General features: G+C 41.0%; 8 protein-coding genes across 8 annotated transcripts; 3 read left to right on the forward strand and 5 right to left on the reverse strand.

The window, feature by feature from the left end:
* Positions 1 to 31: 31 nt before the first annotated feature.
* Positions 32 to 2,511, reverse strand: BCR41DRAFT_338452 (putative diacylglycerol O-acyltransferase). The gene is made up of 3 exons (XM_022022115.1): positions 2,034 to 2,511; positions 618 to 1,630; positions 32 to 511 (listed from the first exon to the last, which is right to left on the reverse strand). Exons 1-3 carry the CDS (start codon positions 2,263 to 2,265, stop codon positions 95 to 97), a joined length of 1,662 nt encoding a protein of 553 aa, XP_021879586.1. The 5' UTR covers positions 2,266 to 2,511; the 3' UTR covers positions 32 to 94.
* Positions 2,512 to 4,772: 2,261 nt separating this feature from the next.
* On the reverse strand, positions 4,773 to 6,150 carry BCR41DRAFT_356955 (hypothetical protein). Its single transcript, XM_022024773.1, has 5 exons — positions 6,070 to 6,150; positions 5,811 to 5,932; positions 5,495 to 5,693; positions 5,257 to 5,382; positions 4,773 to 5,119 (listed from the first exon to the last, which is right to left on the reverse strand). Exons 2-5 carry the CDS (start codon positions 5,918 to 5,920, stop codon positions 4,979 to 4,981), a joined length of 576 nt encoding a protein of 191 aa, XP_021879587.1. The 5' UTR covers positions 5,921 to 5,932; positions 6,070 to 6,150; the 3' UTR covers positions 4,773 to 4,978.
* A 457-nt stretch (positions 6,151 to 6,607) lies between these two features.
* Positions 6,608 to 11,914, reverse strand: BCR41DRAFT_423500 (hypothetical protein). Its single transcript, XM_022030306.1, has 5 exons — positions 10,760 to 11,914; positions 10,594 to 10,644; positions 10,105 to 10,495; positions 7,048 to 10,004; positions 6,608 to 6,943 (listed from the first exon to the last, which is right to left on the reverse strand). The coding sequence occupies exons 1-5, from the start codon at positions 11,822 to 11,824 to the stop codon at positions 6,743 to 6,745; spliced, it is 4,665 nt and encodes a 1,554-aa protein (XP_021879588.1). The 5' UTR covers positions 11,825 to 11,914; the 3' UTR covers positions 6,608 to 6,742.
* A 313-nt stretch (positions 11,915 to 12,227) lies between these two features.
* BCR41DRAFT_356961 (mitochondrial carrier domain-containing protein) lies at positions 12,228 to 14,026 on the reverse strand. The gene is made up of 2 exons (XM_022024774.1): positions 13,512 to 14,026; positions 12,228 to 13,233 (listed from the first exon to the last, which is right to left on the reverse strand). The coding sequence occupies exons 1-2, from the start codon at positions 13,917 to 13,919 to the stop codon at positions 12,391 to 12,393; spliced, it is 1,251 nt and encodes a 416-aa protein (XP_021879589.1). The 5' UTR covers positions 13,920 to 14,026; the 3' UTR covers positions 12,228 to 12,390.
* Positions 14,027 to 14,250: 224 nt separating this feature from the next.
* Positions 14,251 to 18,352, forward strand: BCR41DRAFT_356963 (Sec34-like family-domain-containing protein). The gene is made up of 11 exons (XM_022024775.1): positions 14,251 to 14,467; positions 14,670 to 14,971; positions 15,092 to 15,257; positions 15,356 to 15,526; positions 15,669 to 15,931; positions 16,060 to 16,183; positions 16,329 to 16,420; positions 16,520 to 16,647; positions 16,746 to 16,904; positions 17,019 to 17,962; positions 18,099 to 18,352. The coding sequence occupies exons 1-11, from the start codon at positions 14,336 to 14,338 to the stop codon at positions 18,321 to 18,323; spliced, it is 2,706 nt and encodes a 901-aa protein (XP_021879590.1). The 5' UTR covers positions 14,251 to 14,335; the 3' UTR covers positions 18,324 to 18,352.
* Positions 18,353 to 18,363: 11 nt separating this feature from the next.
* BCR41DRAFT_110344 (hypothetical protein) lies at positions 18,364 to 20,118 on the forward strand. The gene has a single exon (XM_022019381.1). It carries the CDS (start codon positions 18,617 to 18,619, stop codon positions 20,063 to 20,065), a length of 1,449 nt encoding a protein of 482 aa, XP_021879591.1. The 5' UTR covers positions 18,364 to 18,616; the 3' UTR covers positions 20,066 to 20,118.
* Positions 20,119 to 20,836: 718 nt separating this feature from the next.
* Positions 20,837 to 21,483, forward strand: BCR41DRAFT_110412 (hypothetical protein). The gene has a single exon (XM_022019382.1). The coding sequence runs from the start codon at positions 21,047 to 21,049 to the stop codon at positions 21,398 to 21,400; it is 354 nt and encodes a 117-aa protein (XP_021879592.1). The 5' UTR covers positions 20,837 to 21,046; the 3' UTR covers positions 21,401 to 21,483.
* A 185-nt stretch (positions 21,484 to 21,668) lies between these two features.
* Positions 21,669 to 23,765, reverse strand: BCR41DRAFT_387738 (hypothetical protein; the record flags this gene model as incomplete). Its single annotated transcript, XM_022027922.1, has 3 exons — positions 21,669 to 22,441; positions 22,584 to 22,959; positions 23,403 to 23,765. 3 exons carry the CDS (start codon positions 23,763 to 23,765, stop codon positions 21,669 to 21,671), a joined length of 1,512 nt encoding a protein of 503 aa, XP_021879593.1.
* Positions 23,766 to 25,426: the final 1,661 nt, after the last annotated feature.

Consider the following 25,426-nt stretch of genomic DNA (forward strand, 5'->3'; position numbering starts at 1 on the left):
CGCCACTATTTTTTAAATGCAGTCACCTAGTCGCTGGATTTTTTTTTTGCTTTATTTGGTTTTCTATTAATTCTATTTCATCGATTTTATCCATCTAACCATTCATGCGCTGCTTGGTCCAATGATAATAATACAACATTGCACAGGCCGGCTGTCCCAAGATAGTGAAGGAAACCCAGAAGATCATGTTGCCCAGTCCACTTCCACGTCCACGCCAATGACCCAGAGGTTCAGTCAAGGCAATAAGAGGGATCTGGAAGAACATGCCTGCGAACGCATATCCGTAAACCATATGGGTCGGGATACCAATCAAGACCTCATGCAAGACAGCCGAGATTGTAAAGATCACAAATGAGGCCACTGCTGGTTTGTAGCCCGAAGTAACCATGGGTAAGTAAACATGGCGCTTAAAGAAAGTGTATACGGGCTTGTTCCACAGACGCCAGTATTCGCTCAAACGAGAGCTGTTCCACCATGCCAAATAAAAGACACGGTCTCCGAAGTATAATGCCTGCCAGGTCAAATAAATTGTATATAGTCAAGTTAAATTAGAGTTGTTACCGGGTAGAACATGAGGAATTTAGCTGTTTTTTTTTTTTTCTTTTTGTTAATATTACCTCTGCCAATGCATTAAGGTAAGAGTGGAAAAAGGTGTAGAACATGATCAGCCAGATGACAACGCTGGTCGTGCTCAATTTCAAAAGACGTTCCAAGATGGTTCCAAACGCTAGATCATCCAATGCGCGGACAGAGTTCTGAAGTGTCGGAGTAGCGTATTGTTCGATAAGAAAATACATCATTCCTAAGCATGTGATGATCTCAAGGCAGCGTTTCAAGAAGAATGATTTGCGGAACACAGTTGTCCGAGGATAGGAAGGTTGATAGCATAATGTAGGAGCAAACCAAAAGTAGGTCACGTTCTTGAGCGTAATGTTGTCAGGATAACGAACATCATACTGAAAAACCTCTACAGCTGTTGTTGTTGAGGAGGAGGATTCGTTGCTGCTACTGTTGTCACTGTCACTTTCACCATTATTACTATTGCTCGTGTGCTTTTTTGTCTTCTCATCATCTTTTCCTCCCCTTGAAGTAAGCCCATGGACTGCAGCAACATGTTGAAGTTTTTCCATGGGTGTGTCAAAAATATAAGCTGCTCTGAGGTCTTGATTCACCAATGCGAAAGAGGTCATCTTGAGAAACAGGACTAATCCATTCATCAAACAAGTCATGGCTAAGAATGGGTGATAAATCATGAAATAGGCCATGAAGGAAGGCCAAGCCAAGAGAGTAGATAGATTCAAGACATGGAGCCAGCCTACAGTCGATTGATTTGCTTTAGCGATTTCCTTAACCGTATGCGGTCGTGTATCCCTGCCGTTGGTGCTGTTGTTCTTAGGTCTGCTTTCGCTCTTCTCATCTAAATGCCGTTTTCTGAATCCGATAGCCAACTTCATGGCCCATTCCTCCAATTTGTAAGCAACTAGGACATTAATAGGAAGGAGTGCATGGGTGAGTACAGTCAAGATCCAGTCTTGACGCGACACATTGGATCCTGGGAATGAGAGCAGGAACCCATATTTGAGATAATTTTCGATGATCAAGCGAATGTTGTTTCCGAAAAGAAGCAACACTATTATTTTTTTTTAAAAAAAAAAAAAGAAAAAAAAAATTAATTAGAGCGCATTCATATATATACACACGAACACGTGTGTAGATGCGTTTGCTCCTAGTTGTCGGAGCTGTGGCACACAACCAACGGGCGTTGTAGACACGCCAATCAAGACAAAGAGCCGTGTCATATGCACATTTAGACGCCCTACTCCTTATCCACCTTGAAAAGCTTTTATCTTATATATCATTCATGAGTAAGAAACACAACAGGCGAGGGGAAAAATAAAGATCTTTGAGCCAATTCGTGAATGTGTGCTCCCGCTTTTTTTTTTTTATAAACACAAGCTATGTTGTACAGATGCCGAGTTGGTTGTCTCCTTATTCCATCACTTTTTTTATCTTTTTAATCACAAGTTACTTACTTCCAAGATTGACAAATCCACGGTAGCTTTCTGGTGGAGCTTCTTTAGATAATGGGCTGGGCATAATCTTCGTGTGAACAGGAAAGGTATGACGATATGAATCCGATGTTGACTTTTTCTTTTTGTGAGAGGTAGGATCCTGCACTGCAGGAGGATTATTATTGCTGGACAGTATGTCTTTATCTCCTTCAGACCTCACAGTAGCCGTCGAGGCCCTGGATATTGTTGTCATGACGAGAGCTAGAATGAAACATTGAGAATGAGGAGAATAAAAATGAGACCATGTTAATCTTAATGATTGAAATTGACAATTGCTTTTTTGTTTGCTTGTTACATGATGTTCTTTTGTTGCAATCAGTTGAACACAGTATATACTTTAGTTTCTTTAATGAAGAGAACGATCAGAAATAATGAGTAAAATGAGTTGTGGAGGAAAAAGAGGAAGGGTAATGAAATAGGAAAGAGAAAGAAATAAGAGAGTAAAGAGTAAGAATTTTTTGCCTTGACAGCCCGGGGAACTTTCCTTTTATCATTCTTTGCCTCGGATTCTTTAATCTTCCTCCCACATGCTAATTAGGAGACAATAAATATGTACAGTCTTCGTTCATGGAGATTGTTGTTGATTTTTTGCTTATGTCTCAAATGCTTGGCAATTATCCTTCTCTCTCCAGATGCACAGACGTTTATTATAATAAAAGAAGAACATGGCTGCTGTCAGCGAAAAGCGCATGCATGTGCCATGAGCTTTATGATAAATTTTATGAAAACATTTTATTTTTGACCACAAGCACGAGGCTCTTCACAACGACCATCAACGACAATGCATGCGATAGGATAGAAATATGTCCCCTTTGCAAACATAAAATCTAGCTCCGATCAAAGCATGTGAGAGCAGAGAGTATAGAATAGCCGTCGTTATCGACAACCCCGATGCCTTTTTTTTTTCTTTTCTTTGACAGAATCAACCATTGGACCATTGGAGAGAGGAACGCGTTCCTGAGCATTTTTTTTCTTCGCCTCGTGAAGATGCATTTTTTATGACTTTCAGAGATTCTGAGATTAAACAAACACAATATGTATAAATAAACTATATGTGTTCTCGACGAGTTAACTGCACTCTCTTCTGGAGACAACTTTCTCCACCGTGCTTTTGTTGCATTCGCAGGTACACTGCCGTAATATTGTTCGTGACTTCATGATCCTGAGCATAATCTGGGACGCATCAACTTCGCGCTTTCGTAGTGTTAGAAATGAAAACAATAGTCTTGAAATCGGACGTGAGCCAGTTAATAGCTTGAAGGTGCTCGACTATGTATGGTGTCATCCATCACAATCTAGGAGCCTTCACCCCGCCATAAAAGATAGCACCACCATCAATCATGATCGAACTCCAGAAATGGTCACCGTAGCTGCGAGACAATCCCCATCGCCATTAGTAGAGTGTACCAACGCAGACGTCTGAAAAGCACATTGGATCTATTATTTTGCTGGAAGTAGCCGAGGAGCATGAGACAAAGGATTGTCATAAACTGATGACTCCCTCTGTTTATCACTAAACACCAATTCAAGGCCTTTGAACATCCCAATTTTGGATACCTTGCAACAACTATCTCTCGACCTCCCAGCCCTCGCTTTGAACTGAAGAAGTATAGTAGGGATATGTCTGTAGTGTGGACATCGTCGAAATAAGACTTTCTCTTTGACTGATTCGTCACACCTTGATGCCGGATAGCGGTCCCAATCGAAACTTCTTTGTAGTGTACTTTATACAATCCATATATACGGAAGCATGCGAAATCACATCAATGATCGAAGGCTTGGGTTTTCGATGAAGTTCATTTGAAACCATTGCTTAGATTCCGGGGCCCATCGCAACATCGTCAACCCTTTATTCTATTCGACTTTTCTTTCTGAACAAGGGGTGTAGTACTTGTGCGGGGATCTTTTTCATCCATAACTAGTGATAAGACTGCAGTTCGGTGCGCTGGTACTAGAAGCTGGGGATGGTTGCTTCTGGGAGGAATGGATGTGGGCGTAAGGGATATGCCTTCCTTATAGGTTGCACACTCAGTGATGAATGGAGTAATGGAGATGCTATGTTTGCATCCTTAAGTCAACTAACTACAAGAAATCAGAACAACAGTAAGAGTAAACATGCTTTTAAGCTTTCCCTTAAAACAGTTGGTCCCATCACTATTGACAAGTAGCTTTTTTTTTGATGACATTGATCCTTGTGTCCTTGGAATCATGTAAGTAGTTATTTGTTGTCTGAATCAGGTTCAATTGGGCGAGGTTTTATGGAAAAAAGCGTAAAAAGGTTTTGAGAGCTCCTCCTAGGCTTGGGTGAAACTGTAGATCTTCAGATCGAAACTAAAACGAAATGGCATACACACAGCCAATGGAAGGAGTCCTCGAACATGGGATGCTCCTCCCAGGATTCCTCTTGTTCTCCATCAAGACATTGTCCCTGAACCAAGCAGGTGCTTATTTAATCCTCTTGTTATGAAGGCGTCAATTTTGGAGAGCTGGCGCTGACCACGGCAAAGGGCCGTAATTAGTATCTTTTCTGACTTGAGGTAATTTAGACAAGAGTGGAGGGAAGCTGGTGACCACGTGGTAGACCACGTTTGCATCTTGTAAAATCGGTTATCTCCAATCCTTAAGCACATGAAGCAGATTCAGCAGTATTTGGATTTTTTATCAGAATAAACAAATAAATGATACAAAGAAAATTAAGGAATAAGAGGCCCACATTGACTACAATCAAATGGGTGCTTTACTATTGAAAAACAATACGAATATGTACTAATTACGAAAAAATATGTTCATGTGAAATTAAGTAAAAGTAAATGCAAAGGAAGGAAAGAGTATCAGTCATTTCCCTACTTCTCATTTCCCTCCTTGGCATGTTAAAGAAATAAGGGTTTACTTGTTGCTCAAGTCATTTATAAGACCCTCCATCCCATTGCGTAGGCAGCAATAAGGATTGCAAGGATGCTCAGCATCTCGAGGACACCGAATGCCATATCTAAGATGCGGCTCTCGACCATCATGATTGCTCCTGCCCACATGAAAGCCAATGCAGTCTAAATTATTCATTCAAAACATGCAGATACAAGAAAAGGAGATAAAAAAAAGTTGATTAGTAACTGCTTGATTTGAAATAGTAACAAAAGATAGCAAGGGGAGGGGAAAGCGAATGGGAATAAAGAAAATGACTTACAAAGATCCAAGCCATGATGTTGACAAAGACAGCAGAGCCAGAACCAAAAGCATTGACCGTCAAGGCCAAGAGGAGCATAAGAGTCAAATCTCGAACCAAATTGTGGGTTCTTCTAATGCGCTCTCTCTTTATTGAAGAGAAAAAAAAAAAAAAAAAAAAAAAAAAAAGTTGGTTAATAATCTCAAGTTTGCCATTGTATCATATCACAAAGCATGCATGGCTTTCTCGCATTACTTACCATGTTGTTGGCAGTGCGTCCAAAATGACCCTTGTGCTGATTAACAGGAGCAGCAACAGGTGCGGTGGTAGTACCAACAGCAGCTTCATGATGAGCTGTATTACCGTAAGGTCCAACATCGGGCGCAGCTGTGCCTGCGGGCACACGATCGCCTCTTGCATCATAAACACGAGGCGAACCAAAGATCTGCTTTGCAAGGCTGAGGATGATGATTGTGTTATGCATTCATGCATAGAATTATTTTTTGTGAGTTGTATGAAGTAAAGTGCATGTAAACATGGTGTAACGACACATTTTAGGGTTTTAAAATACTTACAATAAGAACATCCACAACATCCACATCACCCACAAAGCAATCCATGAATCCCGAACAGATCGTCTGCCCCAGAAGTAGCTTTCGTCAGGGTTGGTAAATGTTGGTGCCATTTTTCTTGGAGCCTGATTACCGTAATAAGCGGAAGGATGCAAAGCGTGTAAAGAGAATAAAAAGCGATATAAAAGTGTCAGAATGGAAAAAGATCACCTTTCTCTGTGGATGTTTTGAGGTAACAGTTTTGTTTGAAAAGAATACTTACAATCGTTTGATGATCAAAAGTGGAGGGGGAAGTGATGATCGTCTAGAAATTAGATGGTGTGCGAAAAGAATGGGGTTTGTAACTAATAAAAAGTAAGCTGAAATTGATGAAGGAAAAAAAAAAAAAAGAGGAAATGAGTGGTCTTTTAAAGAAAATAGGCAGTTACAACTCAGCATATGTTAATGGTCCGCAGCGTGTAAAGCAATATGATCATGTCATAGTGATGGATGCATTGTTCAAGGATGACTGCACATATTCTCTGTTCTACCACTGTTCTATGAAGCATCAACATCAGCATGCATCTGTCAGTTTAGTGATTCTCAACGCCTATTTGATTTGTATTATGTATAACAGCTCTTTATTATTTTTCCGTAGCGCTGCATAGACATCGACAGACATGGGCGTTCAAGATCAGTAGTTACTCCGCCCGTTGATGACTACGCAGCAATGTCACAAGACCCTTTTGTTCCCAAATTCATGTTCCTTTAATGCAAACCTTCGTAATGATGAAATCATTCTTACTTTATAGACATTATTTATTTTATAAAGGGTAAGGGGTAAATGGTTAATCGCATAGTGACCTCGTGTCATGACATTATGATGTTGGGATCAATCGCAGATTTGGTCCGATTTGCTTATTTTTTCCCGACATTTAAACAGTAAAAAAATGCTGTCAATATCTTGTTCTCTTGGATTTCCTGAGTCGATGTGCAATGCTATCATCTTCATCCTCTTTTTGGTGCTCTCCATCTTTTTGGTCTTCATCGTCATCATCACCATCGTCGGTATCTCTGCAGTTGTCTCTGTAACTCACTGACATTTTGTCTCTAGCTCGCAAGGCACGACCTCGAATTGTTGTAATCCTAAGCTGGGTCTAAAAAAATGATGTAGTATGAAAGCATAGTATGTCAACCGCTATTCCATGAAAATCTGTGATACAATAATTTTTCAATATAGAGAATGCAGTCACCAACATACCTCCTTGGACGTCTTATGGTGGCGACGGCTACGGTTCTTGTTTCCACCATACTGTTCATCGTCTTCGTGATCCTCTTCTTGACCCTTCTCATCACCCGCATCTCCTCCTTCATCTTCTTCATTCTCGTCCTCTTCCTCATCCTCTACTTCATCTTCATCCCCTTCTCGCTCATCGTCATCAGATCCATCCTCCTTTTCCTGACGTTTCTTCCGCTTCCTATCTACCAACTTTTTGTGGTCATTATAATTATTGGACTCATAGACCACACTCTCGATCATACCCATGCATTCATCCAGCCACGCATGGAGTGCGCCGAACGTTCTGACTCCCCTCAACATACTATCGATCCTGCAGGTTTTTAGCCATGATAGTAACTTAGAATTGATGGATACAGGGATCGCAATTGGGAGTCGTTCAAATGACAGGGCCGTCTTGTCTTCAGATTCAATACCATCATCAGTCTTCTCATCGTCATCATCGTCATCATCATCATCATCATCATCATCATCATCATCATCATCCATTTCTTGCTTGTCGTCATCAACAATAGTGATGTCTGCATCTTTTTCTGTTGAAGTGTTATTCACATCCATATCATCCTTGACATCATTTTTCTTCGTTTTTCCTTCCGACTCTTCCTCGGGCTCATCCATTGTCAATAAGCAATGTCCAAGGACTCTAATCGTAGCTGGGAGCTGACTATTTTCAGAGTCATTGTTTTCACTCAAACGCAAAGACCGCACTTCCTTAATTGCATCTGGGACCGCATCCGCATTACCATTACAGATCATCTTTGAAAAATTCTTCAATTTTTCTTCCGCAGCCTTGACCATATTCTCAAAATACTCAGAAGGCAATGGTCCAGAATCTGGATCTCTAACTGCAGCTAGAAATCCGCCTATGGTTGGTGTGGCGGTCAGAGTGTTCGAGTTATTTTTGTTGTTCAATTTTGCTTCCTTGCCTTCATGTTCATTTCCATTATCCTCTTCCTGCTCTTGGTCCGAGTGGTTGCCATCTTCCATTTCGATATCTCGCTTAAGCTGGACTTCATGCTCGAAACCATGGTGATCAATCTCCATACTCGGATTTTCATCATCATCCCTTGCGATAACTGCAGTGGCGGCAGCGGCAGCGGCAGCAGCAGCAACTTCTAACTTTGTAGCTGCAATATCTGCCAGCTCTTGCTTACTCTTTCTTCCTCTCTTTTTCTTTAACAATATCAATTCTTCCTCTGTCAAAGGTCGACCGACCTCTTCTCCCACGACAGAAACCACAAAGTCTTCATCCTTATGGTTGCTGTTGCTGTTGCTGTTGCTGTTATTGTTATACCGACTGCTGTTGTTCCTCGTGGCCATATGTTCGTCGCCTGCCCAGTGTTGGATTCGATTGAAACTGGCCTCAATCTCCTTACGCATCGTTAAAAGGGACGCTTTGAGGACACGCTCACGAACGCCTTTGGCGTTCAGGGCTCGAGTCAAGAAAGCCAGCTCTTTGCTGGTGGAAATTAAACTCCAGGTTTGAATAGGTCCATAATTTAGCAGATCTTTTTCGGCAGGAGCAGGAGCAGGAGCAGGAGCAGGAGCAGGAGCAGTTGTAGTTGTAGTTGTAGTTGTAAAATTAGGAAGCTGTGGTTGTTTTTGTTGATATTCATCGAGTTGTTCTTTTTCATACTGAGAAATCAAGACCGGAGAAACCCCTTCTACTAAACTCTCATTGCTATCGGACAAGAGGAGATTGCTGATAGACATGCGGGCCTTAGTCCTTTGGAACTTGTCTCCTGCGAGTTCAGGCTCTGCCATGGTTTTCATCCGCTGTGTTACATCTTCCAAGTCCATGATCGTGCTCTTTTCTTTTTTCTTCTCCTCCTCAATCTTGGCAACGATCTCTTTAGGAGTATCATGATCAGTCTTCTTTACATCAACTTGGTTTTTTTCTTTTGTTTTTTCTTTCCTCATAGGCGGCTCAACTTGGCCTCGATCCTCTACAATCACACCTCCAAATTCTCTCCAGAACCAATACTTGCGTCCCCAACGATCACTCCCTAAGCAAATGACTCTCAGTCTCTCGTCTGTATTGACAACATGCCCACCACGAAGTTGAGTCAACGGCACATTATGATCCTTTTGCACCTCGGTATCATCCACTGAGATTTCTTCCAACAGCTCCTTATTGGCTTCCCATGCCGATTCTTTGGATTTCAATTCGTTTGCAAGAGATTTTTGTTGATTCAGTAATTCGTTAGCCCGACTCTTGGCATCCTTGGACTGCGCTAGTCGTTGTCGACGAGATGATATTGCTGCAGTCATCCTTGTCTGTTCAATTGAGCTGCTGTTTTGATCCTTATCCTCGTCTCCTCCAATGTCATCAGAATGTGAATGTTGCTGCTGATTACTCTCGCGTTCACTGGCCAAGATAGCTTGTCGTTTAGACTCTAAATCTGCAGCTGCTCGCTCAATTGCCTTCATCTCCCGTTCAAGCTCATGTGTCTCTGCTTCGACCTCTTTTCGGACTTCGGCTCGTTTCCGTTTCTGACGTTTCAGAGTAGTGATGTTCTCTTCAACTTCATCCCTCATAAATCGATGAAACCGATCCGACGACATGATGTCATGTAGAGCTTTCACTAAAGCTTCAACTCGGTCTGAGATTGTAAAGACAGAATATTCAATCGTTCCTAGGCGATGTAAATTGACATAGAGCTTCTTCCTCTCTTTGTTCCTAGAAGCTGCGAAGGAAGCCGCTAAATATTTGCTAATTTTCTTCTTGTATTCCTCCTTTTTTTGCTCCTCTTCTGAAGGTGGACTCATCGCTTCAGGTCCTACGGCTAAGAAATAACAAAAGTTGAAATGGTTGATTTGAGGCGATTGATCTGCTTCATAAGCCGCTTGCACCAATTTGCAGGTGAGATCTAACAAACGGTTATCAATTCTTGGATTCCTTATCATTGCTAACAACAAGTCTGTGTCATTGAGACATAAAGGGAAAAATAAAAAATAGAAAGTTAAAAAAAAAAAAAAAAAAGGCTGTCGAGGCAATGTAAGAATTTATAATAAGCTTACCAAATGAAATCCATTCACCTGAATCTTTTGTCAAGCCAAGAGGGGTTCCAAATGTATTCAGGAACTCATGAACCATCTTAATATCCGCCAGCATGTCCATATTGAGTTCCTGTCCGCTTTCTGTTTCAGCACCCGGCCCATGAAGACGTTGAGTTAGACTCAACTTTTGGAGAGTTGGTAACTTGGAGCTCCTTGCGATCATACCGCTCATTAAATCTTCGTAGGGCGCACGTCCAATCAATTTGGGTAACTCTTTCATCATGAACCCTCCAAGAACTCTATTGAGGTTTTTTTCCTGTTCTTGATTGAAAGAAGCTGCTGCCATGCTGGAAAGGGTTCCGGCTTTGGATGATTCCAGGACATCGAATGTTAGACAAGATTGTTTATAGGTCTAGCCATGTTAAATTTGACATTAGATTAAGAAAAAATGTAATCAACAATTTTTTTTTTTTTTTTTTTTTTTTGTTTTCTCTCTTCCTTAAAACTTACGGCTTTGGTTGGAGAAGCTGAATTTGATCCATAACTCTCAGCAAAATTTCTCTATTATATTTTTAGGAGACATAGCAAAAGATGAAAAGATCAATATGATATGTTTCGCAATGTAAATTTAGGATTAAAAATGGTCAAAGGCACTTTTTTCTTCCTTCTCTTATACCTCAGCAGAAGTAATGGCTGTGGACGATCGAGATGAACTTGCAATGACAGATCGGTCAAAGAAATTAAGGATGGATCCATTCATATGATGAGGCTCTGCACCTTTTGATTTCCTGATTTGTTGCTTGGATTCCTTTTCTTTGAGTTTTTTCTCTTTGAGCGTCATTGATTCCTTAAAGTTGATAACTCCTTCAATACTGTTGTCATCATGGCTAATGCTGTTCTCGTCAGCTCTAGCAGCTAATAATTCAGGTTTGGGTTTAGGCTTCCGACCCCTCTTTCGTTTTTCAGGAGTCGCTGATTGGGATGACACTGTGATTGAGATATCTACGGTAGGCGAAGCTGCAAAAGATTGGTTTTGATCTTGAATGGCTGTATGATGATGATGATGATGATGATGATGATGATGATTATCTTGATCAACATTCATATAGTTGTCCTCAGGATTGTCGACACTGATCGGCTCACGATAACTGTGACCAAAGGAGGAAGTTAGAGAACCAGATCCAGAATTATGAGTGCTATCTCCTTGACTTCCCCTGCCTCTACCTCTACCTCTACCCCTGCCTCTGTCTCTACCCCTGCCCCCGACTCTGCCTTCATCTCTGTCTCTGTCTTTGTCTCTGTCACTGTCTTCACCTGTGTCTCTGCCTCTACCTCTGCCTCTACCTCTCCCCCTACCTCTACCTCTACCTCTGCCACGTGAGAATGCAATATGATCTTGTGCTGTCACATCGCTATTGTCAACGGTGTCACTAAAGACGTTGCCATGATCCTCACTAGTATTGACATGATTGATATTGCTATCATTGATGCTGATGCTGTCACTATTGTTGATGTTGTTGCTGGCGCTATTAATGTTATTATGGCTAGCTGTAAGCCAGGAGGAAAGAAGGGAGTTATTCCTCGGTACAGCATGATTGGAGTGGTGTGGCTGAGGAGTAGGGGGAAGCATATGAGAAGGCACGCTTGTTAACGGTCGTACGCCTTTACTATGGCTCTGCTGGCTGTGCGTTGTTATTGCTCTGTTTGGTGAAGTTGCTAACAGGTCGGATGGGACGGTCATGAAAGGATTTGTTGCTGTTGAACAATGATGAATAATTCTTTCCCACAAACACACTTTCTTTTACTTTCTTTTCTCCACAATTAAGGAATGAGCCGGGATGGAAGAAAAAAAAAAAAAAAAAAATATTAATTATTACTTATTTATTTATATATAAAGGTAATAAAGAGAAACAGTCTAAAAGACGCGTCTTTTTTTTTTTTTTTTTTTTCTTTCTTTTACCATGTTAACAAGTAAGAAGCGAAAGAGCACTTGTGCTATCTATTTTTTTTCCCTTTATTCGCTTTTACTTTGATCTTTTCTCTGTATAAGACTGGCAGGTCTTTCATATTTCATGGTATGGTTCCAATCTGTTAAGAAGCAGGTAGTCGTTCTTGTGAGAAATTGATGCGAAGATTATTTCTGAGTGGCTTATTATTAATTTATTCTGTAAATGTATTACATGTAATAAATGCAAGATGTTGGAGTGGAGTGAAGACATGTGGAGAAATGCAAGTTAAAATATCAAGATAAAGAGAAATAGCTCAAATAATAATAACAAAAAAGCGTATAATTTCCTGATATACGTTTTATACCAAAGCTTCCTGAACTCTTTCACCTTGTAGAATCGTGATCGGTGGGGCTAATGGTGAAGATGTCTCTTTCAGCATACTAACAGATCTTACAAAGTCAAAGATCACAAAATTTAGAGCACCACCTGGAATCGCCAGAATGGCTCTTGCCTTTGTCCCCGCAAAAAATTTGAGAAATCCTTCTTTCTTCCAAATCTCCATAAATACATCCCACCATTTCAAACTCGGCATTGGTAGTTTGATCCCCGATCCATTCGTTGGTTGTAATCTTTGTTCAGTCTGGATCCGAGTTTTGACCATATCACTTGGTGAGGACAGTAGGACGCCTGCTAAGGATGCAATGCTTCCGGCTACAGAGGAAATGATCAACTGATGAAGCTCCGGTGGGGGGAAAGGCCTGGTGGATTCTAGTTGCAGTGATCGTACAAATTGAATACCGTCCTTGACCCAGACCTTTGAGATTTCATAGGCTGGAAAATAGGCTGCAAAGAAAGGGATGGTAGACATGATGGTAGCAACGTAGCCACGGAAGAGGAAGCGGACTCCTTCTTGTTTGAATTGAATTTTGAGTGACTCGGAGATGGGCATGGGTGGTGGTGGTTGAAGACGTTCATATGATCCAGTAACGTATAGTGGTAGTTTGCTGGCTGCTGCAGTGGAAGTTGATGTAGCAGCTACAGTCGCTATTGCTGAAGCTCTTGTTGCAGTGGTTGAAGCTGTTACCATTCCAGCAGCTTCAGGCATGATAACTGGAGCAACAGATGTGTTAGCTGAAGAGGCTGCTGCAGGTACCAGATTTCCTTGTGCTCCAGCTTTTGCAAGGGTGATCTGTTGAGATATCTAAAAACATCAGTTTACAGAGCAAACGAGAAATAATGCTTGTAAGAAACAAATATCTTTTGTTTAGGTGAATAAGCACGCAGTGAATGACTTCGCTACACCACGTCGCGTGTGCAGACAAATAGTGACATATAGGTACAGCGCAGCAACATGTGAATCGGATCAATTAAAAAATCATCCGGGATTGCTGCGTCATTGCATAAATCTATTTTTTGAAATGGAAACGTTTTTTTTTTTGAGTATAAATGCTCGCTTATGTTGGGTGTGGAAGAGCTTACCATATCAAAGGGCACTACAAAAAAAGTTGTGACAACTGCAGAGAAGGTACCGAGCACTCCACTCAAGACACTAGGGCTTTCAAGGATCTTGATATCGTAGTAGTTGTTCCCTTTGATCTGTTGCGCCAGGTAGTCGTATGTCGCAAATTGAAGGATCTTTGTTACAGTTAGGCCTGTACTAAAGACTGTCGCACCTGCATAGAGGGCACGGACACCATTATTCTTCTGCACGTCTTTAATGACCTTGAAGATGGAAGATGAGACTGGGACAGAGGATTTGCGTTGTTGCAACAATCGCACTGTACGTATGGGGTACATGAGCAAGATTGGTGGCACATTAAGTATTGTTCCATAGAAGTAGTACTTTTGAAAGTCGATTTTGGTTTTGTCAAGATCAGCAGGCGGCATGCTGTTGTGCAGATGTCTCCCAATAAGGTTGTATTCAGGAACGAATGCAGAATAATCAGGTTAAGGTAGAGAAAAAAAAAAAAGTGTGTGTGTGAGAGAGAGAAGGGGAGAGAGAAGGGGAGAGAGAGAGGGAAAAGAGGAAAAAGAAGTTACTGAAGGAAAAATAAAGAATAGAAGGGAGAAGGAATGGAGGAAAGAAGGAAAGGATGGGAAGGAGTAGTTCAGCCGACTTGGGCGAAGGAGTATCACTAATTGCTCAATAAATGAGACCCTTAAGAGCCTTCTTTTCAATCACTCCTCCTTGAAAGTAAGTTCCTAGGCACGTTCTTAATGCCTTTGTCGAACACAAATGCATCGAATCGCCTTTTTCATCTCTCACATCTGTTCTCATCCTTAAAAGGGCTTCTCTTTTCTATATGACAACTCAAGAGCGACAGGGCCAAAATCGTACCCTTGAATGGGATGAGATCGCACCTCTTACAGACCTTCAGCGACAGAGTGTGTTTGACCTTCAGGATGCTTGTGCTGAGCTACCTTTACCTGCTAATGCAAGTTACTTTTATCTCCTTCCTCACATGACATGCGGGCAACAGCTATGAGACATTATGCTTCTCCTTCCCCTTCTTTACTCGCAAGAGGGAAAAAAGATCACTTGCTGATACTGCAAAACCTAAATCCATTGGATATATGGACGAATGGACATGGTGTGCTTTTCTTTTTTTTCTTTTTTTCTTTAAAAAAAAACAATAGCTTGCGATCACACACAGTTCCCCACTGCCTTCCAATAGATCCAATGCTGACCTTGTAGGGCTAGCCAAGCAATATCCGCTTCATTCTTCTCCATTTCTGCAGCCAACAGTAGAAACAACCAACATGACAGGGGCTACACTTCCTAAATCGCGATTAGGAAGCTCCACTAATGTCGATGGGACCGCTATAGAGGATTATGCTTTTGCGACAACAATAGAGCCCATTGAGACAACACAACAGTTCCTGGATTGGTTTTCAACGATCGAAGTCGATATGGAGCGAGAACAGGAGGATGTCTATCGGTAAATATCTTTACCATTTCTTCAAAGGATAGCCTGGCAAATAATAATGTCAATGACTGAGTCATTTACCGCTTACTCTTTATCTTATTTTATTCTCATCCTTGGCTTACTCCTTTGTAGGAACTATTTGACAGTTGTGATCTTGTATAAAGAAGCATGCGACGTGTTCTTGAAGCAGATTGACGAGACATCAGAATGTTTCAAGAGTTTAGAGGGCCATTATGCATTTGTTGAGGAAAAGACAAGAGCACTGCAGCTGGCATGCGAAAAGCTATTACAGGAACAGGTATATAGGCTAGTCATACGCTACTTATTGTAATCTGATTGTTTAGGGGTGCTTATCAATTTTCTGCGTACGTTTATATGTGTTTATATATACTATAGACAAATCTACAAACATTAGCGGATCTGATGGCCTCAAAGCTGTCTTACTTTCACCAATTGGAAGCTGTGACAAGGCTATTTAATACACCAGGGGATGATGTTTGTCTTCATCCAGAGTTTGTCCCTATGTTAAGTAAATTGGATGAATGTCTAGATTATGTGCAACAAAACGTGAGTATGAAAAAAAAAAAAAAAAAAAAAAAAAAAAAAAAAGCTTCACGTATTGTGCCCGCACTAGGTCGCATATAATTTCTAGAAGGCTGATATTTCTTCCCTTCGTATTCCTCGCTGCTATTACATTGTGAAATCTTAGCTGAAATATAAAGATTCTGAGCTTTATCAGATGCGGTTCAGACAATGCATGACACGTGGCATGACCTTGATCAAAATGTGTCTTATTACAAAGTTGAGAGCCTTGAGTGCAGAGGTCGCCTCCAAGAGACCTGTGCTTGCTAAAGGCGAAACGATGAAGCCTGCTATCTCCACAAATTTATTTTATGTCAAGTTCAAAGCCATTGCTCCACCCCTTCGCCATCTTGTCGCAGAGCTCGAAAAACGATGTGCTCACCACAAAGAGTACGTAAAATCACCTCAAATTACAGGCTGGAGCCAATCAGTCCAACAAATGATCCTGCTGCAACTTAAATGTGGTGAGCTTACGCCTTAAACTTGTTTTTTTTTTTTTTTTTTTTTTTACTGTTTAGGTATAATTCTCTCCTGGAAGATTGCTACAACACTTATTTTTCAATTCGTCAACAGCTTCTCTCTCCTATGATTATAGCTGAAATTCAGTCGATGGGGCCTAGTCAACAGGACAAACTAGGATTTGTAAGATTTTTTTTTTTTTTTTTTTTTTTTTTTTTTTAATTGGAAGGGGTAGTGCCCACATAAAAAAAAGTAAAAAATGATCCAAAGGCTTTTTCATGAGCATTGTAGGAGAAAGACTGATCCTCGTGTGGCCCTATTTTAATAGGCAAGAAATGGATTGGCATACCTCACATCTGTTTGCATGGATGAATACTCTCTCTTTTACAATTTCTTCAATACCGGCGAATCTGAACTTTAGTAAGAATTCTTTCAAGAATGGCTCAGATTATGAAAAAACATTAATGTAGCATTATATTTACTTTTTTTTTTTTTTTTTTTTTTTTTGCACAAACACAGTGGGTACCTTGATTCCTTAATCGGATATCTATATGACTATTTACGGCCAAGAATCATCCATGAAAATAAGATTGATATTTTATCAGAACTATGTGTTATTATGAATATCCAACAGTCAAACATCCCAAGTAAGATGAACATATTTTGTATCTTTTTAGTCTTTTTTATAATTACTATTTTGCTTACAATCATTTACAAAAATATTGCCTCCTTTTGTTATTATTAGTTGATGAAAATTCTCACTTGGCTTTTGGATATTTGATCCGCAATATGCTTCAGGATGCCCAACAGAGACTTGTTTATCGAGCACAGGCGTTTATTCGCTCAGAGATTCAAGGATACAAGCCCTCACCAAATGTTTTGGACTATCCAGCACGTCTTCAAGGTAATAGAATGGCAGATTCATGGACATGAACAAAATATAATGAAATATTTGATGCTCTCTTTTCTTCTTCTCTTATACGGTTCTGGTCTTTTTTATAATAATACGCCATGTTAGCGGCCCCACCGTTGCCTGCTGGCGGCTCAGATGGTCCCTCAAGACCAGCTTCCTCCCAGCATATTTATAGACCATCTGACACCGAGAGTATTGCGGAATCTATACCAGAGATATCATCTCCAACACCCTCACTAGCCAGTAGCATCACTGGAGGATACTTTTCATCTCCGACTATCCAACAGTTTGATGAATCTGCCACCATGTACCAAGGGTGGTATCCAACCCTTCAAAAGACTCTTTGGCTGTTGACGAAGATCTACAAGTGCGTAGATCAAAGTATCTTCGATGACCTGTCTCAGGAAGCCCTATCTAAATGCTTAGCCTCTTTAAACCATGCATCGACCATGATCAAGGAAACCAAGGGTGGGGATCCAGTAGATGGACTATTGTTTTTGATTAAACACCTGTTGATCCTCAAAGAACAGATTGCGCCTTTCGAGGGTAACTTTGTTCATTCAACTAAAGAAGTGGACTTCTCAAGGGTGACGGATGCAATCACAGCCTTGTTTCGAGATCGATCGAATTTGCTCAGTTTTGGATCCTGGTTTGGAGCAGTTTCTCAAACGATCACACCAACATTAGTGGATAGTTATTTGGACGCAAGACAAGAGATCGATCGAGATCTCAAAATGGTCTGTGAGACATTTATCTTGGAAATGGGTAAATCGGCTGTACATTCATTAGCAGAATTTATGAACAAGGTTGCAGGATTCAGAATTCGTGCGGATGTAGAGGCAACAGCAGCGCAACAGAACTCATCTACATCATTGCGACGACCTCCTATGTCATTAAAAGATAAGCCATTTGCTCGGATTGAAGAGTTGAACCGAATCATGACAGACTTTAAAGAAACGATCCCTCCAAGGATCCAATGGACAATCAGGAAACTATCAATGTATTTGAAAGATCCCGACACTGAGATGATTTTAATGCGTCCAATCCAGGTAAACAAACAAGGAAAAAAAAAAAAAAAAAAAAAAAAAAAGAATTTAAGCAAATACTTTTTTTTTGGCATTTTTGTTAACTTTTTTTTTTTTTTTTTTTTTTTTTCTATTATAACTATCTGCTCATTTATTGTAGTCCTTTATCATCGAATCATACCAATCGTTCTATGATACTATCTTGTTCGAGTATGACCCTGCATTGACACTCAAGGCATCCCAACAAGGTCCTAACGGACATCGTAATATTCAGCACGCTGGTATCCAGCAACTTGAACCCATCGAAAGTATTGTTCACTGGGTGAGCGAGTTGGTACGGTTTGAGATAAAGAAGAACAACCCAGATTTTATAATGCAGTCCTAGTCGAATGGTCATAAATTAATATATCATGACAAGAAAAAAAAAAAAATAAGGAGGAAAGAAAACAACTTTAGAGTTTAGTTAATTGAGCCAATGAACCTCGATGGTCCCTTGGCTTGTGCGCGAATTGTATTTATTGGTGGATTAACAGCCAACTATTCTCATCTCTCAGAGCTCATTCATCGTCTCCATCTGTTCTTCTTCCATCTTCTTTTGTTTATATAAAAAATACTTTTGACATTTCCTAATTATTTCTCATATTCTCATAACATAAGCATATCCTCAGCTAAAAGAAAATGACTGTACAAAATCCCCTGGATCTACCAGAGATACTCTCATGCATTGGTGAATTTCTAAGGCCCCAAGACCGCATTCATTGTCTACGAGTGTGTAAAACATGGTACCGGACTTTATTGCCTCAAGCATGGAGGACTATCTGCCTTCCCCCTATGAGTGGCGTTAGTATGCAGATATCACCAAGGCTAAAGGATTCATCACCCTCTATGGAGTTATTGGAACGACATGGCCCCTTCGTACGCACTCTAGAGACGACATACCGCAATAATATGCACAATAGCAAGCATCAATACTTCTCTAACTTGACTAGCCTCCGGACCTTGAAGCTATGGATGACAGATAATGATAATGCAGATCGATTGGACGCCAGATCAAATTCAAGCACACATCTACCCTTACACTCACATTCACAATCTTACCCACATTTACCTTCGCAAAAAACAATGATATTGATCATGGCTAATAACTACGACCTCTTGACCACGCTCAAAGTAAATACAGCTGCGTATGGGCGGAGACTCCCAAAGGGCTTTTTGAATGCTCTTACGAACTTGAGGGCTCTTAAGTATTTGACGCTATCCAACATCATGATGACAAGGGAGCATGTGGAGGATCTTCGAAGGCTTTGCTGTATTCGCCTAGAGAGCCTGGCCCTGATGGAAGTCCTTATAGTACCAAATAAGAGCAATAACCATAATAGTAACGACAATGGTACCAGTAGTAACAGTACAGTAGCATTGCATCCGTTCCCATATTTACGGGAAATTGGAATGTATCATGTGGAAGGCTTCGATGGTCAAGAGCAGTTTGATTTAATTCATCATTGTCCGCTTCTCGAGAGCCTGAGCTGGTATTCAAGTCAGTTGGAGATGACAGAGGTCTCAGTTTTGTTGGCGAAGCAAGTCTTGACTGGAACATGGCCATTTCTTAAAAAACTATCCATTCATCTGAACGGTATGTCAGATTCAACTTTAGCTATGATTCTGAGCGGGTTAGGGGAACGGACCGCAAAACTAAATCTTGCAGGGACAGGATTTGGACCGTTGAGTTTTTCAAAACTGCAGCCTGCTCAAGCATTGAGTGTTTTGAAGCTGCAAGACTGTGTGCATTTGACAAGCGAAATGCAACGAAAGATCTTGTGCTCCTGTCCAGGGTTGAGGGTGTTTATAGGTGAGGCCATTGTGGCCAAGGAGGTGGTCATCCATGAGGATAGGCCTTGGGCGTGCCAGTTGATAGAAACACTGGATGTTCGGTTCCTATTTGGTGGTGGCCATGATGAGGGTTGCAATAATGATGGCAGTGAAGAGGATGATGATAAGGAAGAGGCTGAAGAAAAGCTATGTCATAAAGAATCCAGGGTCTCCAGCAAAAAGAAGAGAATGTCTTCACAAGATATTTGGAATGCTATTCAAGCACGCCTCTCTGAATTGAAGTATCTTAAAAGATAGTAGATAATAACGCCTCACTCTTATGTTTCTATGCCATCTTCTGCACAATCCACTCTCATTAATCACTGTATTTGATAAATAAAAAAAAAAAAAAAAAAAAAAAAAAATTCATTAATTTGCAACTAGCCTGTTTGTTAATGTTGGTGGCGCTCGACTGCACGTGATTTTTGGTTGAGCCGCCAATATTGCGTGTACTGTGTAGTACATTTTCCGAAAAAAACATTGCTCACGCTTGACAATCAAAAGAGAACCATGGGAAATTCAGCATCAAAGGCATCGTCGGGAGCAAAGACAGCTACTAGACATTTCCCTTCAGCTAATGTGATTCGAGAAAAAGCGGCAGCAGCAGCAGCAGACTCTAGTTCAGCCAAAGCTAGTGCAGTAGCAAGCAGACCGACGACCAGCTCTCCAAAACAGGATTATCTTGAAGATCAAAGGAAGCTTGAGGAGGAGATTGCTCGATATGATGAGCAGATACAGAAATCAGGAAAATTAGGTAAAGAAAGAGAGAAGAAAGAAAAACTAGAAAGGCAAAATCTGAAAATAGGATTGTGTATTTGATCAAGTATGGTAAACGCTCATCTTGTTGGATTCATAATAATATTTCTCTTATTTTCAAGATGGAGAAAGTAGGCCATCGGAAGACACACCTTCAGCAGCTGAACTCCAGTTCTTTGGGAACCTAAGAAGCATTGGTCAAGTCAGGGTACCCAACCCTGATCAAATCAAACACCGCGAGGTATGACCTGTGAATTCGTCATAAAAGAAGAGCACTGCTCATGTAATGTCTAATATCACCCTTCCTATAATTATTATCATTAGGCTGAGGAGGTCTTAAGGCATAAACTTCCTGCAAAGCCCACCACATCACCATACTCACCATCGTCGGTTGCACAGTCCTCATCTGTATCACAATTGAACTCTTCTGCAACGACAAGTGCCACGACCACATCGTCGTATAATCTCACATCATTGAAACTGATGGAGCTTCTTCAGCTACGGAATCATGATCCTTCTGTTTGGACTGTCGATCGTCTATCTGAAGAATTTGGGATGAAGAGAGAGGATATTCAAGCGTTGACCAAATATGTCAATACCTATACAATTATTCCAGGCAAAGATGCCAAGGGTCGCGAATCTGGCGTTTGGTGTGAGGACCTTCGAGGCGTTCAAGTTTTAGAGAGAGCGAGCGCAATGCAAAAGGACACCAAGAATGGTGGTGAGTCCGCATCAGCTGCAGCTGCATCGACGTCAGCATCATCTTCATCATCACCATCATCAACGACAACAACAATATCAACTGCGATGACTAGGAACAGAGAGCAAGCACTATAGAAAAACAGCCTACTGATGATCTCTTCAAAGTCATGCGGACCCCTTTTGTAATAAATAATAATGTTTGAAGGCAGAGACGAAAGAAATTTATACATGTACATCCATAATTCTTTATCGGTATTGTTCTTGTAATATATTAGAAAATCGTAATTTATAAAAGAATTGCTTCGACTCGTGTAACACCAAGCCTTGGCAAATAAAGGAAAAGAACTGTAAAAAGATCATCTCAATTTAAGGGCAAATCCAAGAGCAATGGTCGTTTTCTCTACTAGAATGGTTGAGGAGTCAAGACAGGCTGGGGTCTGATAGGTGGACGGCTATCAAAGTTAGATTGTGGCATAGGAGGTAATGTTCGGCCTTGAACATTATTAGTGCTGATACTATGGAAATGTCGCTGATACCAATTCTCAATCTCTCGTAATTCAGCATCATAAGATGGGGAAGCAACCATGGGGCCGCCAGCAGGTCGATAAGGAGCTAGAGCCATCCTATCACCCCGAACTCGATGAGGCAATTGATGTGGGAAATAAGGTCTCATATCATAGAACGCGTGCCACATTTCATCTCCAACCATCTCTCCGTTCTGATAAAAGGTCCGGTCTCGTTCAATTACACCTCGAAGATGCATATCCGAATCTAATGTCTGTTGGATCAGATCTACCGTCAAATTTTCTAAAGGCGTATCATCTGGGACAAACCATCTTGTCAAGGGACGAGTATCTGTAAAATTAGGTATGGCCTCATCACGTGCGTTCCATTCAATGATAGGCGAGGTTTTGGCTCTATAATGAAACCAAGCTCTGACCAAGAAGTCGAACATTGCACGGTTCTCTCGTTGACTGAAACGAACTTGAGACCTTTTAGGTAGACAGGCGGGATCATCTGGGTTACGACGACGTTGGGTCGAGAATTGGACCATCCAAGCAAATCGCTTCTGCTCTTGGTCGTCCAAGGATCGGATCTTGAGAAGAAGCTCGTACACTGGATCACCCGGCTGGGGCGTTTTGCCAATATATAGCCACTGGTAACAGAATGGCATCACTACGATATAGAACAAAAAAAGAATGGGCATCAAGATCTTTTTTTCTTTGCGTATGTGTTTTTTCCAGGCTAAAAATGAGTAAACAATTGAGGAAACAAAGATACTGCCACTATGGAAAGCATAATATATAGCTCAGCTTACTCTGTACGGATCTCATGAGCTCCAAGCGGAAGTTTAGGTAATCGTTTAGGGCAATTGCTTCTGTTGGATCACAGAGGGACATGAATCCGATCAGATCTTGCATGCTTATATGCAACCAATGAGCGACTTGGTCTGTTCGAAGGTATCGAATCACGGGGGCGGTCTCAAAAGGCACATTCTTGTCCCGCACAGCAATGGTCCAGTAGGTGAGAGGATCAGCATTGACCAAACGAGTCGCTGCCCGATTTTCGGGCGCAAGTCTTGGCATCCAATAAAAGACTGAGGCCAACGGAGTGTTATAATGCTCTCGGCCGTGCATAAAGGCCTGCTGCATCGCTTGAATGGTTTGGGCGACCCATTGCTCGGTCCGCTCTTGCTGTTGTTTGAACAAGACGAAGGTGAGGAGACATTGTAAGTATGAAACCTTAATAGTATCATCCCCTGAAAGAGAAGAAGAATGCTTTCTTGTTTATTTTATGACTGTACCTCAGTCATGGGGATAAGAGGTATAGGAGGCATTGCTGGCGGCCGTGTTCGCTGCCGTCTCCCATTTGCTTGCACCTGGCTTTGGGATTTTGTTTGCCTTTGTTCCTGCCCCTGCACTTGTACCTCTAAGGGGGATGGGTCCACGGCATCATTTTCGCCTCTTACACTTGAGCCTGCGCCGCTCTCCTTTTGGCTTCCTAATGCACGATGAACTGCAGCGTGGATCCTTTGATGCTGAGCCGGAGTTAGCACTCTTCGAGGCGGTAGAGGTTCATCGTACGATGAGCTCGCTATATCTTCCTTTATTTTGATATCTCCTACAAGAACGCTTACATTGCAACTAGGCATAACAGGCCCTGCCTGAGCGTTTATAAAGGATTTAATATCGGCTGCAACAACCTCTTGCTTAGTCACCTCAGCCTTGCAGTCATGCTCATGGCCATGGTCAGCTGCATGGCGAGTTGCTGCACGCTTTGGGAGGGCATTGGATGATGCCGAGGAATGTCTCCGCTTCAGGGAATGTATAGTCGTAGGCACGCAGGTACCCCTATTCGGTGAATCAATAGCGCTAGTAGCAGCAGTAGCGACAGCTTTTGCTTTCTCGGCTTCTTCTGTCTCACGAGCTGTACGTGCTAAAGTTTTGAGGCGGATTCTCTCCGATACTCGAAGACCTTCTCGAAGATCTTGCTCAGCCATAATGAACGAACAGAAGTGAAGGAAGATTGGGGTTATTTTGCGAGAGGAACAAAATGAAGCACAGCAAAAAAGTATATGAGTATATGCCTATCAACGTATTGATGGTAGTGGGAAAAGAAATGATTGAAAATGGACGCTCTAAAATGGTGGGTATACTGGATTTGAAGAGGGACTATAGGATGTTTTTTTATGTAAGGGTTTTTTATCGTCATTGCTTTGAATGGATATGCTTCCCGCCTTTTATCCAAGAAAAGTGCTTTCTTCAAAGCCATGAATGGATTAATGTAGACGCCTGTCATATTTCAATATGCCGTGATTGTACGACTTTGAACGGCTTGGAAAAAGAAAGGATAAACAACAAGTATTTAAAAGCCTTTTTATTTTTTATTCTACTTTATTTTACCTTTTCGTAGGCTTATCTGTAGCCATATTATTATATTGTGAGAATATTTCATAAGAGACTAGGACCAATGCTTATCAGGTTGCCACAAATGTTCCTTTACTCTAAAAAAAAAAAAAGAAAAGTCGATCACGACTCTGCATTTCCCCAATCTGAGCGATATCGAAAAACCATTGTGGAACACGGCATAATTCGATTGGCTGTAAATGTGGTTGCATGCATCTCAGAAAGTTAAAGGAACCTATTATACTTTTGTTTTGTGTTGATTAATTTATTTCTTGCAGATCAGTCGATTATATCCACACGCCAGAATATCTGCCCTGACCTTTTATATTTTTTCATTTCTTCTTTTTTCCAACAAGATCATGAGTAATCAAGGGGGAAAGGAGGCCGAGGGCTCTTTCATGATTTTTTTTCTTGTCTGTTGTAATTCATTCGTATAGTTGCATGATGTCAAAATAATGTGACAGACGAATGACAATTGCTATGACAAAGGCCCTGAGCTATTTTCTTCCCCCTGCTCTTGAAAGGCCCACATTGGTTCGTAGACAATGTCATCGGAAGGTGTTGTGTTTGTCTGGCAATCCCTAAATGGGCTGCGATTGAAATAAAAACATTTAAAGTAAAGAAATGCATCTTTTTTTGGTGTCACCATAAGCTACTAGATCGATTTCCTGTTTTGTCCTGCTACATGAGACGCGTCTTTGTGTGCTACATGATAATGGAGACTAGACCGTTGGTTTTTTTGTATGAATGGACAGACAACTGTCAAAAATGAAGGAATGTGCGCGTTCCTCACATCCCGCCCTCTCGACCTCCTTTACTCCTTTCTCTTCACTCTCTTTTCTTCTCATATCTTTATAAACCCATTCCCACAATTTTTTCCTTTTTTTTTTCTTTTTCTTTTTCTTTTTTTTTTTTTTTTTTTTTTTTTGAAGAAAAAAGATAAATGTCAAGAATTTAGAGTGTGGTAATTATCTCTTTTGAAGTTCTAAATCCACATGGTTTGGCACTATTCATCTAATTCTTTGTCGCTCACTTACACTTCTTTCTCTTTAATTACTATTATTATACTTATTACTCTTACCTATGGTTACTGATCATCTGCTCAAAGCTACTCATGGAAGGATTGGGAGTCATTCATGCCGTGCACTTCCGGCTTTGCTTTATGGAACGCAATTACTTGGTTGGCAGCTCTTTTTTTTTTTTTTTTCTAAAAAAAGTATGTTAAAGGTCATAAACCCAATCGTAGCATGCAATG

This window comes from Lobosporangium transversale, assembly GCF_002105155.1.
Source record: "Lobosporangium transversale strain NRRL 3116 chromosome Unknown BCR41scaffold_28, whole genome shotgun sequence".
Lineage (NCBI taxonomy): Eukaryota > Fungi > Mortierellomycota > Mortierellomycetes > Mortierellales > Mortierellaceae > Lobosporangium > Lobosporangium transversale.